The 18,940-nt window shown below is 46.9% G+C and overlaps 1 protein-coding gene across 1 annotated transcript in view; it reads right to left on the reverse strand.

Annotated features, from left to right (window-relative positions):
• Positions 1-18,317, reverse strand: part of EZR (ezrin) — a 40,627-nt gene extending 22,310 nt beyond the window's left edge. The window contains exon 1 of the mRNA XM_080941670.1: positions 18,223-18,317. Coding sequence (XP_080797796.1) covers positions 18,223-18,234 — 12 coding nt within the window. The 5' untranslated portion in view covers positions 18,235-18,317. The remainder of the gene's footprint in view (positions 1-18,222) is intronic.
• Positions 18,318-18,940: the final 623 nt, after the last annotated feature.

An 18,940-nucleotide genomic window follows, 5' to 3' on the forward strand; every position in this document is an offset into this window, starting at 1 on the left:
CATGCTGGGATTTTTCTGCAGAATAAATGCTCTTTGTCTTTGCATATTATGAGTCTGGGGTCTTCCTTCAGCGATTTCCAGACCCTTGCATTTCAATATCCCTCAGCACCAGTTTCTAAGCACATATGTTACAAGTCACCTAAATGATCTAAAAGCACCACTTCCCCAATTTCCAAATATGGCACATACCGCCTTACTCTACAGCACACTAAACTTTTGTGTGTTTTGTGTTTAAAAAGACCACGAGAGCTGTTTTCAGTTTCTAAATCTTTAATATGTTGTGATGCAGCATAAACTTTCTCCACATTTAGTGCAACCTTTACTAACTTTAAAGAGACTGTACACACACACACACACACACACCCACCATGGGAGCTTGAGAGAAATCAGACTTTGACAACTGAGAACACACATTTAAACCCAGTTTCCCTTTGTGCTGCTCTAGTGCTGGGTGGAAAATGATGGTTTTTAATGAACTTGGAGGATTTGGATGCATCTGGTGCCTGAAAGGCAACAATGTCTCAGGAACAAAGGAGAGCAAATGGCCCAATAGACAGAAGGAGAGTCTTACAAAAACTTAACTGACTGACAAACTCACAAATGCAGACCCAAGAGCCAGGGCTCTGGCAGATCTTTTGTCTTGATAATTTGCATGTCAGTAGCAATGTTGAAGGGTGGGTGTAGCTCAGAGCTTTTACTGCTGGGGTCCTGAATATTTATCCCAGCATTGCTGATACCAAAGTCTACACAAACACTTGTGTACATATGTATTGAATCTCACACACACACACACACACACACACACACACACACACACACACACACACCAGCTAGTCATTTAAAACCCAACCCCAACACCCACCAAAAGTAGGATTTATCTCAGGATTGCTAAAATAGCATAAAGTATGAGTCCATATCTATGTAAGATAATTCAGACCTAGGGTTCTAAGATGCCCCAAGCAGCCGTTCATAAACACACTCAACTTAAAATAGAAACATATGGATATGTGCAGATGCCTAGCATTCTTCAGGTTAGTAATAATCGAGTCTTCCTACAGATACTTAATGTCAGAACTTCAGAATGACTTATCTCGACCTGAGATGACTCCGCAGGTTAAGGCGGGAGGGGGACCACAAGCCTGATTGTATTTGATCTCTGAGACTCACGGGATGAAAAGAAAGGACAGGCTCCCTTGAAGTACATTTTGACCTTCACATGCACACCAGTGGCGCCCAATAAATGTGACTTAAAAAGCCTTTTAAAGGAAGTTCTCTTGGACACAAGCCAGGTTAGCATGGTACTCCCAATATCCAAGCCCCTTGAAGAAAGTGAGTTTCTGATAAACATTGTGTACATTTCACGTTGATCCTATTTGGTAGACCAGACAGTAGCACAACTTAGGTGAATGGTTTTTATTTTGGTGGCCAGGGCCAGTTTCTCATTTCCTGCCCGAACACGGTGCTGGAGGTCTGTGAGTTTGTTAAAAAAAAAAAAAACAAAAACTGCCTAAAACTGAAAATGCGGATGAACTAAATTTTCGTATTTCCAAGAAACAAGAATGAAATTGGCCAGTAAAAAAATAAATTAATTAATTTAATTAAATATTTGTTTTGTTCTTGCAAACAAAAGCAACTAGCATTTCACAAGCATTCACAGTGGCCACCCAAACACAATACAGACACATTGTTTAGTATCGGGATTGAACTGTGGCCTGTTCACCCTGACCTGCCCACCTTTTCTTCTCAAAGCACTCTGGCATTCAGCCTAAATCTACCGTTCCCAGAACCTAGGAGTTTCCTACTGGAGGGTATCTCCGATGTTCTGGGCTCATTCCGGCCCTGTGAACAGAGTTAGGCCCTCCACTATCCTGTGTCCTCTGCCCCTTCCTCTCCCTTGGGTGGTCTTCATCAGCTTCCCTGGAACCGATTCTTAGATGCCCACCGGTCAGCCTCAGAGTCAAAGAACATGTACCTTCCTTTTGTTATTTTGAGAAAAGTTCTAGGTATATAACCTAGGTCAGTCTAGAACCCACGATTCTCCTGCCTTGACCCTTGGGTGCTGGAGGTTACAGGCGTGCGCCTCTGGGCTTGGCTCAGGCATTCTTATTTCTTAAAATCAAGCCAAGAGTTTCTGAGCACAGGCAAGGATGACGATGTCGAAGACTGTCCTTTAACCCAGAGCAGAGGATGCTCTCTCTGTCCTTGGGCCTCAGTCACCTAAGCTGCAAAAGGACAGTCCTGAGTCTTGCCTCCTTTCAGGTTTGAAAGGCTACAAGCAAGTTAGGTCACCGTTCTCAGTTGGCTGCAGCTGGTCCAGGGGAATGGGGTCTGACCAGGAATGGGGAGTGAAAAGTGAATGTAGACAGCCCACCTTATTTCTAAGGGGCATGCAGACAGAACACAGGACAGCCAATAATACCACCTGAGCACAAGGAAGAAAACAATGGAGGCCAGAGGCAGGCAGTGAGAACTCATTCATGGCTACCTACTTCAATTTTCAGGATGACCTTTCTGGGCAGACACGCCACAGGGCAGGCCAAACTGCTTCTGTGCCAGAGATTAAAAACCTAAACATCCAACCTGGTTTTGTTTTGAGTAAACCAGTAGCAGCTACCCTGTTAAAACAAATAAACCCAGCTTCACCTTTGCTGATGCTCCAATCACTGGGCAGAAAAGTCGGAGATACTCTGTTCCCCCACGCACCCCACTTTCCACCCAGAGTGGGATCCCTGACCGTCACCATGTATAAGGCCTGAAACCTGTCTTCTGGCCATGTCAGTGGCTGTGTGGTTCTCCAGACAGTGTGTGACTTTTAAAGAGACCAGGAACCCATGGGATGGGACCTTGTCCCAAGGTCACCTGAGTCTGGAGGTTTCTCATTCCTTTGTTTAGCTGAGGCAAACCGAGATTCCACGACTGTGCAGGCTAGAATTTCCAGGCTCTGTTCATCAGAGGCATCTCAAAGATGCATGGCTTTTCAGAATGCACTCTGAAAACACACATTTCTGGGTCTTTATAGTTTGATTTTCAAAATGTCACCTAAGACGTCATCTAAGAATCAAAAAAAGGGGGGGAGGGGTACTTAACAATGAAACCTTGATCTACCCCCCCCAACCCGTGTGTAATAGCCAAGTTTGACTTATGTCAAATTATCTCCCAGCTCTTTCTCTGGTATATCAATCTTGCTACTCGCGTGCCCTGTGGGTAATGTCACTGAGAGACTTAAGACTGAGACTTGGCTTAAGATTTCTTCTACAGTCATTCACTTTTTTGCTTGTTCGCTTTGTTTGAGACAGGGTCTCTCTATTATGTAGACCAGGCTGGCCTCAAATTCAGAGCTCCACCACCTGCCTCCCCTCCGGAGTACTGGGACTCAAGCTGTGCACCATTCGGTGTACATCATTAGTGCCTACGCTCACCCTTCTATCGTGAGTGCAAATATCAGTGTAAGTTCTGATACAGGGGGTACATTCTAGACCCATCAGTCAGTGTGGGTCAAACATCTGTAGTGGTTTTTCTTCTATTCTCAGGAATGCCATGGAATGGCACGGAAGTGCAAACAGTGCCGCTTGAGTGTTTGGACTTCAGGCAGAGGATGCAGTGATGAGATTGCACCCAGTTATCGAACCTGCCTGGGCGCAAAGCTCAGGCTGGGCCCCGGGTTGTGCTGAGAGCCTAGCTCCCCTATCGATGCACAAGTCGGTGCTGTTCGCCAACAGCCCAGATGACTTCCACCAACCTTCCAATCTGGACCCGTTAAATGCCGGGAAACGCTTTAAACAGGAAGTGGATATAGTAACATTCTCCCTCAGAGGGAGGATGGGGACGTCACAAATGACGTCAGATGTACGTACACGCACCACGTACACTAGCCTCGTCTCAGGCTGCTGGATTGGAAAACTGAGACATTTATCCTCACTTTCATGTTGAGTCTGTGTTTCAGGAGTTTTAAGGAAATATAATTTGCATGCCGTAAGATTCACCCATTTGTATTGTGCAATTTGGGATTTCTACTATTCATAGAATTACACAACAAACATCACTATCAAGTTTTATCTTTTTCCTCCTTTTAAAGACAGGGTATTGCTACACAGCACAGCACAATCGGCTTCAACTTACAATCCTCCTGCCTTAGTCAAGGGTTCCAGGTGTGCACTAGCATACCCAGCTAGTTTTAGAATGTTCTCGACCACCTGAAGTAAAGCATAGTGTTTGTTAACACCGTCTCCATTCTTAAACTCCCATAATGACCTGATTATGATGACCTCATGACCCATAACCTACTTTTTTGGCTCTATGATTTCCTACTCTGGACATGGCAGAGAAATGAAATCTGTTTGTCACTGCACGTTTTTAAATCATTTGTCTTACCTGTATTACTGCTTCATCCTTTGCCTATGGCCAAACACCAATTCAGTACATGGATACATCTCTTCCTTAATCTACTTGAATTACTGGGTAAACATTTTGTTAGTTTGTTCTCTGTTGCTGTGATGATCTCAAACAGGACAGCTAAAAAGCAACATCCCACAGACCCACTATGTAGGGTCAGCTTTTTGAAACAAAGATTAAAGAAGACTAAACACGTAATTAAGCTTATTTGTTTATTTATTTATTTATTTATTTATTTTGTTTTGAGTTTTAACTGAAAATATTCCACATCCTTGGGAGGGCAGGGCTCTAGCCATCACACCACACATTGATCATAACGACGTGTGAGGCCACTCCACCCCCACCCGGCTTTACCGGATGCGGCAGAGCAGGGTTGTCAGCTGAGCTGTGAGATGTTAGGCTGTGGTCTGCAGCGCTAGGGCAGGGGTGAGGGCCAGGCTCCCCCTGGTCCTGGTTTCCCCCTAGACAGAAGCAGGGGTTCAATCCTCTGTTCTGAACCTCACTCCCATGATGCTGTTCACACCACCCTCTCATATTGACAGATCCTGGCCCCCAAGGGCCTGCATCTGCTGAAGGATATCAGAAACCCACGCTCTACGCTATCTGTGTGTAAATTTATTTACTCTGCCCAGCTCAGGGGTGAGTCAATGATGACATGTTCTCATGGTAAAGAGCCTGACACAGTGAAAGCCTTCAGCTGGTACTGAAGCACCTGCTAATCATACATGCTTGAAAATCACAGTCTAGTCCTAGGAACTCTGGTCCTTTCTAATCTTCGACCCTTGTCTCTGCAAATAGACTGTCATCCTGTAGCATCTGCTAAGACACAGTGGCCACTTGACACAAAGGCTGGCTAACAAATAACCGGACTCTGTAAAATATTCCCAGTGGCTTAGCAAACTTTAACCACCCTGCCTGAAAAGGCAAACTCAGAACTCAGCTAGCTACCTTAAGTACCTTAAGAAAAGGCGGACAGAAGGTGGACAGCTTCTGTGGCTTACTGCTGGATTTTTCTTCGGAAGCTCTTTCTGCACCTTTTTAAGCTGTCAAAGCAATGGCTAATTCAATTTTAATTTTTTTAAAATTGTTTTTAGTGTGTGTGTCTATGTGCCTGAACCCAGCACAGTGTCAAGGACTCTGAAGCCGGTTCTCCCCACCCACCTTTATGGAGGTTTGAGGGTGTGATCTCACACAGCCAAACTGAGCCACCCCAGCCCCTGAACCCTGAGCCCTCAGCTCCTGAACCAGGACTCCAATTCCCAGAACCTTGCTATTGTTACCATAACTGTTTCAGGCTCACATAGGAAGCAGGGCCAATTGTCAAGATACCTTTGTTTCCATCTGTAACAACATGATTGTCTACATCTGCACTGGGGCTGACTACTGTTAGATACTCATAAAGTCTATAAAATCACTGCAAGGCCAACTCCCAGGACCATGTTTTATATTGTTACTATTTCTAGAAAGCACTCATTCCTAATGCCTTTAAAAAAAAATTCCACCGAACTATCCCTTTCTTTGAAGAGGGCCAATGCAAGAACTACCATGCTCAGCCAGAAGTGAGAAAATCTCACAAGAGTATTTCAGAGTGATGTGCCATGCCAAGGGCTCCTTTATTTCAGGAGTTTTTCTGCCCCAATGCTCACATATCTGCCAATCCAGCATTGCTAACTGGTCTCTCCCAGACCTCCCAACCACAGCTACAGCTGTCACTGGGCATTCAAAGGCAGCCTGGCATATATCTAAGCACTAGCTCTAGCTGCCAAGCTTCCAGAACATTCTTACGGATGTGGAAATAATAGGGTAAACACATAGTAGGGATAATCAGCCCTGAGAAGAACCGGCAGTCCATGAATGAATGATGATAAATGATCACACCGCTGATCTGATTATTTACACCAAGCTCCCTGTCTGTATCTCTAAGTCAGATCTGGTCATCCCAGCATATTGCCTGCCTAGCAGTGTACAGAGCAGCTTGATCGGACCGTCAGACATAAAAGGAAGCTCAGCCTTAGGTCAGCTACCACAAAAACTGTCGGGCAAAGCGGTCAAATCTGTGCATCACCGTCTCTAACACAGCAAGCCAGCAAAGGCATCTGGCTAGGATGCATGATCTCAAAATAAAATTTCCACATGATGACACAATACTGAGACACACATCTTTATTACCTAAGCAATAATAATAATAATAATAACAATAATAATAATAATAATAAAATAATAAATCCAGTGTCAGAGCTGACAAGGGTCCACTTGTTACACAACCGGAGAGCAGCGCCACAGGTCAAAGTGCTGCTCTGCAGTTCTGCCAGCTCTTCAGCTTTCCCAGGAACCATGCATGCCAGTCACATCTGGTAGCAACATCTGGAGCAGAAGCCAGCGTCAGCTATTCACTGAAGACTGTTCTTGCAGACAGCTGTGGCTCACCAGCAAAAAGTACATCATTTTGACTTTTAATTGCAAGCAGGTCTGGCAAAATGGAAGTTGCCTAATTTAAGGTTTGGGATTTTTTTTCCCATGATTCATGTCTGCTCACAACTTTCTACAAACATCCTATACCTTCACCCCGGGATACAAGGATACTTAATGGTTTATTTCAGCAGGACTAGGAAGGGCACCCCCAACCCCCAGTTTTTTAAAGCATAATAAACCGTGCCTTGTACACGTGTGCCCTGGTGTGCACAGCCAGTGTGAGCTGGCTTCCCAGGAACATGCGGGTGCACACCTCACTTTACAGATGCCAGGTGCACTTTGAGGGAACTCTGTGGGAAACTTTAATTACGAAAGTTAGTACTACGTTTTCCTGGAGCCTCTTGCTAATAAACTGTTCTCACTACAGCACCACTGCCACCAGACTAAATATAAACACTAAATTCTTAATATACTCCAGGCACAGATGCTGGGACTGAAAACTGCCTGGTAACTAACTGTCCCAGGGCAGTTTTCTTCCCTATAACATAAATGTGTATGTTTTCACTACCACAGTGACAAGGCCAATTATTCAATAGGTGACTGTGACCACTACTGCTTCCTGCCTGGACATTCTTAGCCTCTGTGGGAGTGTGTGTGAGTGTACCTGTGTGTGTGTGCATGCGTCTGTGAGTGTATGTTTATGTGTGTGTATATGTATGTATGTGTGTACATGTGTGCACGTGAGTGTGTACATGTTTGTACATGTGTCTATGAGTGTATATTTATGTGTGCACATGTACCCGTGTAATGTGCATGTGTGTGCATATGTGTGAATGTGTGTGTATGTGAGTATGTGTGTGAGCACGCATCCATACACAAGTCTTTGATCCCTTCAGCCCACCCCACCCCCATGTGCATGCATGAGCACTTGCATGTATCTGCATTCGCATGCATTGCTCCATCTGTCTCTCCATTTGAGAAAATAGTCTCTTTAAGTACCCAGCCCCAATCCACCTGCATCAGCATCCTGGGCAGCAGGCAGGCATCATCTTCCTGGATTGAGAGTCAAATCTTTTTAATGACTGAGACCCAGATATCTTAGGCAACTCTCTCAACTTTCTGACGCTCATCTATCTGTGCCACCCTTGGGCTTGATTTCTAAGGGTGGATCTAAGTCAATGAGCTGGAAAGTCTATTAGTAAAGATGCTTTCCCATAACTTTGAGAACATGCAATGAAAGCTCAAGTTCTTCTCAATAGCTCCTTTCTGCCTCAGAGAGCTATTTCCTGCCCCCAGACCCACTTCCTGTCAGGCCAAGGCTGCTTAACAAACACAGAGTGGACAAACTAGTCCTGTTTGTATTCATTATGATCAGGAGAGAGAATAAAATATCTGACCTTAGAGTCAGAAGGGAACTTTCTGAGCATCAGTGAGGGTCAGTTCTGAAACTCTCTACATCCAAACCTGGCTGGGAACAGGGTGTGCTGAGCCCTCCCCACAGCTATCCCCTTTGGATAGCAGAGACTGCTTCCCCTGGCCACTCCAGAGCAGAAGGACCTGTGGGCAGAACAGCTCATGGACGGGAAGGGCGCTTTCTGGACTGCTAACAGCCTGTGCCTGGCACCTGTGACTTCTCACACTCTGTGTGCTTGTAAGGAGGCACCCATTTCTTTCAGCCTGGGATTTCCAAAGGAATCAAACAAGAATTCTCAAAGAAAGAGCCAAAAGATTTTAGCTGCTAAGGAGAAAGAAACACAGATAGTCCCACATACCCCAGTCCACCAAGGGAGACTAAACAACTTCTCGTTCAAGGCCACCTTCTCTTTAGTGGAGTCTGAAAACTGAGACATCAGCTTTTGGTTTCACTAGTTGTGCCTGCACACCTTCAGCTAGGATGTACCTCACTGAAATACCTGCCTAATTATACACACAGGAGATCCCCATAAAGACAGAGAGGTAGGGACAGCCAAGATGGCTGCTACACTGGTTTTTAATTCTCGGCTCACAGCAGGTAGGAAATGAAAGGCCGGTAGACTAAACCCACCGGGAACGCTCTATTTTCTTTGTAAGTGTAGAAGTCTGTGAAGTTATTCCCTTTTCCAGTGGAGGAGAGGAGGAGGGGCTGGGAACAGAGGAAAATGTCAGACCGCCTTGATAATCTGTTGTTTAGGGACATGCCTCTAATGCAGACCACACTGAGCTCCAGTGTGACTCCCGAGACAAATCTGTCCCTAGCTAAGGCCACACAAGCAGGAATATGCTGTAGCTTAAGGTACGTTTCTGCTATGAGAGGCTTAGATACAAGTTCTTTAACCTTAGCTGATGAAGTCTTTCCTTTTGCCTTCAGCAAATCCAGCCTTACTCTCCAACGGTTTTTTTTTAGTTTGGGCTTTTTGTTGTTGTTTTATTTATTTAATTAATTTATATGGGTGTTTTGTCTGCATGTAAGTATGCACACCAGAAGAGGGCATTAGATCTCATAGTATTACAGTTATGGATGGTTGTGAGCTATCACGTGGGTGCTGGGAATTGAACTGGGGACTTCTGAAAGAGCAACCCTATTACCACTAACCCCCAACCCCTGTCAGCTGTGTTCCCCACCTCTTTCCTGCTCACCCTGCCTCCAGCACCTCCACTCAGTAGATACCTCCCTACCTTACTATGCTGCTTCCCAATTTTCAAGAGTGACAGACCTGCTAGTGAGACGCCATCCTGGACCATACCTCCTCTCCACCCAAACCTTCTAACTACAGACTAGCAGTGGACTGGCTAGGAGCCAAGAGCTTGTAGGTTTCCATGAGTGCAATTCTTATTAGAAACTGCCTTAAAAACGTGTGTGCTGAGAGGAGGGCGGAGGCCCAGCTGCAGTGACATCAACTGTTCATTTGACCAGCCACATACAGGTGACCTACAGCACTGTGACGTCAGGGCCTCGAGGAGAATCCTTCAGCATACTAAGACTCTGAGCAGGCTCCCCAAACAGGGGCTACACCTAACTAGGTTATGCATACATTCTGTGAGGAGACAGAGTGAAGAAGTCTCCCCTTTCCCACACCTGAAATATGTTTTATTTAGTATGCCAGTGTGTGTGTGTGTGTGTGTGCATGCACGTGTGTGTGCTTCGTGTATGGACATCAGAGGGCATCCTCTCCTTCCACCGAGTGAGCTCTGGGGATGGAACTCAACTCAGATCCTCAGGCTTGATGGCAAGTTCCTTTACCCACCGAGCCATCCACTCCTTTCCCATAACTAACTAAACTCTCCAATAGACAGAATCACAAAACTAGAAAGAAGGGAAACTACACAAGAGACTCCAAGTGCAGTAAGTAACCTCCCTGGCTAAGGCCACTGAGGCGGCTCATCCAAACAGTGATGCAGTATGTATGCCAATACCTCAGCATCCCAGTGAGATCGCTAACAGCACCCTGTTCCATAAAGACAGACCCACGCTAAACTGCTGACCATATCGTCTCTAGATCAGTTTTCTCTTCATGAACACAAAGACGAAGGCTGGATCCCATGCCAAAATGCACTGAAAGATCTACAGATGCCGCCATGGAGACACAGGCAAACATTTCTCAACCAACATCCCTGACCCGCAAAATTTGAGAAATGATGGCCGTGTCTCAGTGGACCACAAAGATACTGATACATATCCACTCCCAAATCTGTAGAGACATGTCAATCAAGACAGGGTTCTGTAAAGGTTTGTTGACAGCACAAGTGACTTGCCAGAAACAAATACAATACCTATCCCACCTTGCGCACTCTGGTCATTCCGCCCCATGGTTTTAACTCTTCGCCCAAGAATAAATCTATGAATAAAAGTTAACTCTACACCTTGACAATGCTTGATTGTAGGCAATGACCATCTGTCTGCTTTCCACATCTCTGTCCCTCCAACCCCCATCCCCATCACGTATCAACCCTTGAGAGCAGGTGGGTCCTTCCCTAGGGAGGAGCAGAGGAAGGTACTGCTCCCCATGACGTCTTGGCAGAAGGCTATTTGGACCTGTACTAACTTTCCTTGGCCTTTGGCCTCTAAGGGACTGTGGAAGCACATACAGGAGAGGAAAGACTGCACATCAAATGGAGAACAGTCGGCCATGATGTGGTGACCATATTGAGGCATGAAGGCAACCACGATCGAGTCTCAGAAGGCCCTCTGTCATCAGCCAGTGTGTTTCCAGTACCCAAAACCCCAGTACAGTAGACACTGTCTGTTGGAGGGGTGTGAGCGGCATTCACCAGGAGAGCCAACAGCAAATGCAGACTAGTTGCTGCCTAGTTCACTGGGCTGTCTAAATCAGATGGGAAAGAATGATCATCACCGGGTGGGAAAAACTTCAACTAGATGAGAATTCTGTAGTTGCCAAGGAGAACCCACCAGGGTCAGGCACATGGCTGAGTATGTCACACACACACACACCCCACTCTTCCCTATCTCTTCAGCCCTTACAAGTAGGCAGGCAGGTTCGTGTTTAAAGTCACAGAGGGAGTGGAATCCCCCATCGAGAGGCAAGCTGTACCTTTTGTCACTCTCTGAATCATAAAGGTCTTTCTGGAAGCAGATAATGTTTTGGGTATATTGTTGTTGATGCTCAAACCATCTGACCTCGCCCCCAGTAAAGCCAGGAAAGGCACAAATAGAGCTATCAAACATCAAAAGGGGAGAGCTAAGGTCTATGAAATATAATGAGGCAGGTGAGGGGTGGGTGTCACTCCTAATAGGTTTAATTTTTAACTTTTCAATGATTAAAAAAAAAGCAACTAATTTATAGACAGTCTCTTTCCAACTCAAATACCAGCTACAAATTGCTCTCAGTGTGTGCCAAAGATCTGTCATTAGACAATGGCTTAGGAGGTGACAAGATACTGCCACTTTCCCTAGGAAACAAAGGGAAGCCACTTACACCAGCCTTGTTAAACCTCAACCCTGCCTGCACCCTGTGACACTTTTCCCAACAGGAGTCCCTGCTCAGGACACAGGATGGACTTAGGACGCCACAGCAACGGTTTCTTTGTTTCATCAGAACGGGTTTTCTAAAGACCAGAACCAAAGGAGTGGTTCTCCTTCCAAATATTGGCCCAGTCATAAAACCTACACAAGGTCTAACAAACCTTGACAATAGTTACCTTTATCCTGGAAGCAAAGGACTGACCCTTTTTTTTCTGTGAAAGCTCAGAGGGTAAATAGTTCAGGCTTTAACCTTATTTGGTGTTTTAAAACAAGGCTTCAAAATCCTAAAAACACATTCTTAGCGAGGAGACCTTAGGAAGAAATGAAGGCCTTATGTGGTGGCTCACCTGTCCCTTCCTTAATGAAAAGAAAGGAATCTACCTCTACCATCTACTGTGCAGGCATCTTTCCCCCTCCCCAGCAAAGTTGGATTACCTTCTCTCAGGCAAAAGGAAAAGAGAAATAGAAAGAAATCCTCAAGTTCACAAAAAGAGAAACAAACTACGCTTCGGGTAGAGAGCTGTGTGCCCCATCTCAGGCGACACCCAACCCTGCCCTTATTTGCATCAGAAAGAGCTGAGCTGAAGTTAGACTCTTTATTCCTAAACTTTGTTCTCTCAGATATATAAAATAAAAGGGTAATGGTTCCTTTCCTCTGCAGCAGCATTGCCATCTGTAGAAAACCAAAGGTCCTTACTGAATGAAAAAATAAAATAAAATAAAAAATAGAACCAGCCTGTGGCCAGAAATGTTCCTAGCTCCCAATCTGCCCCCCATCAACCGGCCAACAGAGGGGACCGCCCCGGCTCATCTTGCCACTCTCCTACCTCACTATGACCTTTGCCTGTACTCACCTTCTCCAACAAAACTCCTCCCAGGCACACCCCAGCACCAGGCCCACACTACGACAACTCACCACACAGACAGGAAGCAGAATTCCCAGGGGACTCTGACAACAGAAGATGTGGGAACATTTTCTGTGTCTCTTTCTCTGTGAAGGTCATGGACACTCTTGCCCGAGAACCCGGTTTTGCTAACTGTGCACACTGCAAAGTACACACAGGAGTAACAGGGCTTACGGTATGTTAAGATTAGCTGTCTGAACGGCACAAATATAAGCCTTGCCTCAGTTTACTCCAGGTAGCATGTTTTGCACTTAAAACCTTTTTTGCTCTGGATGACAAACTCAGGTCCACAGATGCTAAATGGCTTCTCTAACGGCAAGCTGTATACGTCATTGAGATTTTTGTGGTTCTCTGCCTTTTTATTAAAAAATGATGTACATTTAAATATGACAAATATCTTAGTCAAAGTTTCTAAGTCACATAATAACGATGGTTTTGTTTGGTCCTTTAACTTTATTTTATATAAATGAGTGTTTTGCCTGCATATCATACAGTACTGGAGAGGTCCAGAAGGGGGGGGTCACATTTCCTGGAAGTGGGGGCACAGAGATGTGAGCTGCCATGGTGGGTGCTGGGCAACAAGCCCAGGTGCTCTCTCTACAAGAGCAACAAGTGCTCTAACCACCGTGCCACCCTTCTCCAGCACGACTCCCTGGTTCTTAATCACGCCCTCGCGTGCACACACACACACAAGTGCACACACCACTTTTGGCCTCGGGATAAAGCTTAATTGGTAGATTGCTTGCCTGATCACAGTGTACTGAGTTTGATCAACACAAGCACAGGCTGGAGGCGCTGGCACCAATCTGAAACCCCAGTTCCTGGGAGCTGGAGGTAGGAGGAGCAAAAATTCAAGGTCAGCTTCTGCTACCCAGTGAGGCAGCCTGGGCTACAAAAGAACTCTCCATTATTATCTGACAGACATACCGATAGTCTTCACTCCAGACATCAAAAGCAAAGGAGGATAAACATGTTAGGAAGGATGCTACAAACTTCCGGTCTCTTCCATAAGCATTTCATATTTCAATAGTGATAGTGTAAATTAAAAACTAAGTAAGAGTCAAGAATCTGCGGGTAGCTAATGTTAAAAAGGAAGAAAAGGCTCTCTCTCTAAAAGGTCAAAGAATCACAGAAGTTTCCATCTCAAAAGTTAAAAAAAAATTACAATTCGCTAGATGGTGCTGTTTTCTTCCCTCTAGCTCTAAACATTATGAATAAAGGTAGTGAGTTAGTCACATCTTGTGAAGAAATCACAATGTTACTGTTTAGGGTGACAACAGACAGAAGCGGAAGAGAGAAAAGTTTCACAGGGATAAGAGCTTTCCCCGACTCTGAAAACCAAGAACCACTTCCAAGTTAAACTGGGCTCCTGAACCCCAGGCAGAGAGAAGCCATCACTGGTGCGGCTTTGCATCGGCGCTGGGGTAGCATTGTCTTCCTGGAGTTAAGGATCCCTTCCTAGTAGGTTCCTTTCCTACCTCAGTCACAAGCCCGAGTTCAAAATGGCAACGTAAGACTAAGGTCAGACTTTAAGAAAATGAGAATTGCTTTTCACCTTTATTAACAGGTACAAGAGCAGGTTCTCAGCCGCCCCTCCATCGCTGCTTTCCAGCACCCATTCATCTGTGCGACACAGAAACCGGAAGTCCACCTGAGCCAGCCCTTGGCGCCCAGTGTATCCAATCTACCACCAGTGGGTTTCGGTTTGTTTTGTTTTTTTTTTTAACTACCCTGGGTCCAGGCTGTCACTCGTCCTGTTGCTCCCTCCGGAAGGTCAGAACCCGAGCTTAAGATGAAAATGCCAGAGTGTGGCAGAGCAACCTGTTTGCCTCCACAGCCTAGCAGGCTCCAACCGGAACCCTAAGTGCTCCCCTTCCTACCGCCCGGGAGTTCCTCATTGCTCAGCACTCCTTCCCACAAGGGCCAGAGGCACAGCTCAGCGTTTACTGTCTGCCCCAGCAGACCGTGACTCCCAGCACTTCTGTGTACCATCCGGCATCTCCACACCTCTCACAGGAACTTAGCAAATGTCTGCTGGACTCCTGGAGGAGCTATAAATATTCATCATGCCTTATTGTGTGACGATGGCCCATCCATAACCCTAAGCCAGCATTTCTCACGGCCACATGCCAAAACCTTAGCTACCTAATTCACCATCTGCCCTGGGTGAAGAGGGAAAGGGGGAGGGGCATGCCCTCATGCTCTTCTCAATGAAGGTATATGTGTGTATGTGTGTGTGTGTGTGTGTGCACTTAATAATACCTATGGGCATATTCGTTAAAATCTGTCCCTGTTAAAATATCAGATGAAAGGCAATATTCCCAAAGAGGTGTGGTTGTCTCGGAAATTAAGTCGACTCACTTGCTTAGCATGCATGGGGCCCTGAGTCCAGCCCTTAGTGCAAAATGAAGTTTTAGTTCACAGTAGATACAGTCAGACATACTTTTGAGTTCTAACAAAGAGCAAGCCTTCTCACCACTTTGGACATGAGCCTGCTTAAGGCATCTCTGTACATGTGGCAGACAGGCAGTTCTCCATGGAGCTGGGAGACATCTGAGATGGTGGCTTGAAAGGCAACACCCTTCTTTCTCTCTAAGGCTTGCCGGCAGCTTCCCACCAGACCAGGATAGCAGGTTAGGGAGAGGAGAGAGAAAGGAGGGGGAGGGGAGCTCCCAGGCGACCTTGCCTGAAAAGATTGTGCAATTGCTTCCTGCACCAGCTCCTCATGCTAACCCCACCCGTGTCCCCAAGGAGGCCACACAGAGCCCAATCTGGGCACCATGAGCAGAGGCCAAGGTGCACTCGGGAGCACCCACTGCCTTCCTTGAAAATTCATCACTCCTATCAGATGGAGTGCCAAAGTGACCACAGAAATCCAAGAGACAACACAGGCCACAGCTGTCCCTCCTCAGGTGCCAGACCCTCTCCAATGCCTTCCAACAGGATTAAGGCACAATTTAAGTTTCTCCAGAAGGCCACCAACCAGTTTCCCCACCACCACACCACACCCCACCCAGGGGCTGTCTTAACTGCTGCTCTCCGGGAGACATTTCCTTCTTAAGGTACAGGGTGCTAACTGAGCCTGTTGAAGAACTGGACTCTGAGTGTCCACAGGGTAAGAACCATGCTGCCCCTCTGCACCAAGCACTCTGCTTGCCGAATGAATAAACTTCCAACATTTTCATACTTGGGGTCTAAATAGTATGTCATTTCTACCTGTTTTATGAACAAAGTCATCTGACTGGACTGGAGAAGAAATCAACCACCATGTGAAAGGCCAAAAAAAAAAAAAAAAAAAAAAAAAAGCCAAAACCCAGATATCTCTGTGGTTAACTGAGACTGCCTCTTAATCCAGAGAAGCATCCCACCCACTCAAACCACAAAGAAATTCTCACTTTAGGCTTAAAGAGAATCAATACCTTTTTGTTCGAAAGACATACCTAAGGAGTTGGCTGGTGAAGGCTTTATTTAACATTTACCCAGGCAGGAAATAAAACCCAACCAGCCCTCTCCCGGCCCAAAGAAAAAAAAAGGGCAACAACAAACTAAACTAACAAATCCAGTTTCCAGGTAACAGCTGTAGAGGCAGCCACTAGGGTTATTTCCAGTGCTCCATCTAACAGTCTAACAGTCCACCTCTAACCCCCACTCCCCCAGCGGCACAGGGGTAGGTGGGGATTTCCCTCCACAAGCATGCACCTTGCACCTCAAAGGAGTCCTCTCAGCAAAGTCTGGAAATTGTTAACTCTGGCTATTGTTAGAGCAGACTTCACAAAAGTTACTCTGTTACCGAAGCTGATAGGCTCGCAAACTGTGAATACCCTTCTTCCTCAACACCTGAACAGCTCTTTACTTTTCCAGACCAAAGTTCTAAACTAAAATCCAAACATACTGGCCAGAAAGGGGAGGGGAAGGAGAGAGAAGAGAGAGGAGAGAGGGACCTTAAAAATGAGGTAATTTTGACATAGCGGAGTGTCTGGGATTAGAACACTTTATACTTATGGAAACAGGAAGGAGCAAACGTCAAGATTCTGTCCACGTCAGGTCCCTACTCAATACCAGAAGTAGAATAGTATGGTGACCAACAGGGTCTGGGGAAACAGAGATTCGTGTTGTAGGGCACTGAGAAACCAGTATAGAATAGTGATGTAGGAAAAAAAAATGGACTACGGTGATGATTGATCAACAATATATTTTATGCCACCGACCTACACATTTAAAACTGGTTTATAAAGATAAATTATACCCTATGTGTAGCTTATAATTTAAAAAACTAAGAATAAAGAAATTACAGTTTGTAAAGAGTTGGAGGGAAAAGGAGCAACTGGAAACAGCGCCACACCCCACCACCACCACCATCTCTGCATGTTTTAATAAAAAAAAAAAAAAAACCACACCGGAACTAATGTACTGACCACCCGGGTAACACATCCTGGGCCAGTTTTATACTGCAGGCATCGTGGAACCTGGATGAGTCACTTTTGAGTTTGAAGTGCATTTGTGGAAGGTCAAAATACTCTCCTATGAATAAGTTAGGCCAAAAGCCGTATTGATATCTGGATCTATTATCATTTTTTAGAGCAAATTCTTTAACCTGACAGAAAACGGGCTTCAGACAGATAGAAACTGGAGATTTCTAGACAACGTCCTTTCCAGAGAACATTAAAAACGTAAAGATAGTAAAAACAGATATGCCCTAAGGACTAGAAATAAACTCTGTCGTTTATTAAGAAAACTCTTTGTAGTTTTGATTATTTCCTCCATCTCAAAAATGAAATAAGCAAGACATAAAACTCTCCCCCCACCCAGTCACCAGCCCCCCAGGGCAAAGGCAGGTGGAGTAGACACACTGAGGACTGCCTTGTAGTTGCGCCCCCCCATCACCCCCACCCCCAGTCCCGCCAGCAATCTCAACAGAATCAGATTCGAGAACAGAGAGGCAAGCACGCAGCACGTTAATTAGCCCAAGTTCAGGACCAGTGCCCAGTGAGCCTCCTTATCAAGCCTCTGGGACTGCCTCATCTGCAATTTAAGTCCACTGCTAGCCCTCCCGGAGATAGAGATCCTGCTGCAACCAGCAAAAACCCTTGTTTAGCCCGGCCGCGCCTCCCCAGCGGTCGACCAGGCTATCCCAGGCACAAAGCCTCTCTTCTCCCAAATGCCCTTCAAACCGCCCAGGAAGGTGTGGGCTGCGAGTGGTTTCGGTCGCTCGAAGGAACTGGGCGAGCAGGTGTCGGTCGTGTGAGAAGCCGCCAAGCGTCCGTGAGATTTGCACCAGTTAAGAAACTTGGAGGTTACCCTAAGCAGACACTTTTAAAGCGGCCCGAAGACCCGGTGGGGGCAGTCAGAGACCAAAAAAGCACCCACCCTCCAAGGGGACTAGAGAGTGCCACAAAAGAGTCGACGGGTAACAAGAGGGCGGTCGGCGCCCTTCACCAGAAAAAAACGAACTCGGTTCTACAGAAGCTGCCCAGCAAGTCCGTGCAAGGTGACTCCCTTGGGGACACCCGGCCTGGGGCGCGCCAGCCGTTCCGGAACAGCGCGACAACTTACTGGCTTGGGCATCTTGGCTGGCTGGTGGCTCTGCGTGGGTCCTCGGCAAGTCGGCTGTGAGGCGGCGGCGACGGCGACCGGGGAGACGCGTCGGGACCTGCAGGCGGAGGGAAGCCCTGCGCGCGCTCCGCAGCCCGGAGCTTAAGAACTGGCCGGGCGGTCCCAGGGTGAGTCACGCCCAGTCCCGGGGCGGGGTGCGGAGCGCTCGCCCGAGAGCCCCGCAGGTTTCACTTCGTGTAGCAACCGTTGCCCCAGAGCCGAAACCACAACCGCGGGATCTTTTTAACACTTCTTTTTTTTTTTTTTTTTTTCCTTTTTCTTCACAAACTGAGATCGGCCGGCAGGGGGGAGCGTGTCCCCGCCGCCCGCGCTCCGCCTTGGCTTCGCGAAGGGAGCCCCCGCCCCGGAGGCGGGGGGACGGAGGGTCGCGCAGCGGCTCGAGCTGCACTGGAGGCTCAGCTCTACTGTCCCCTAAGCATGGGGGCTCCCAAGTCCGCGCACAGGCGGTCGCCCCCTCCATCATCCCCCTCTTCGGAGCGCACGTGGTGACACACCGAACGCTCCTCCGGTGCGCCCTCGATCCCGAGTGGGGCGGGGTCCCGGGGCCGCACCCCGTCCGGGCCTGAGCGCACGACCGGCGAGGTGAGCCCGCCAAGATGGCCGCGGCCCAGCGGGATTCGGACCGGACGGGACCCGGGACCTCCCTCCGCGCGCCCTC

This window comes from Micromys minutus (genome assembly GCF_963924665.1).
Source record: "Micromys minutus genome assembly, chromosome: 30".
Classification (NCBI taxonomy): Eukaryota; Metazoa; Chordata; class Mammalia; order Rodentia; family Muridae; genus Micromys; species Micromys minutus.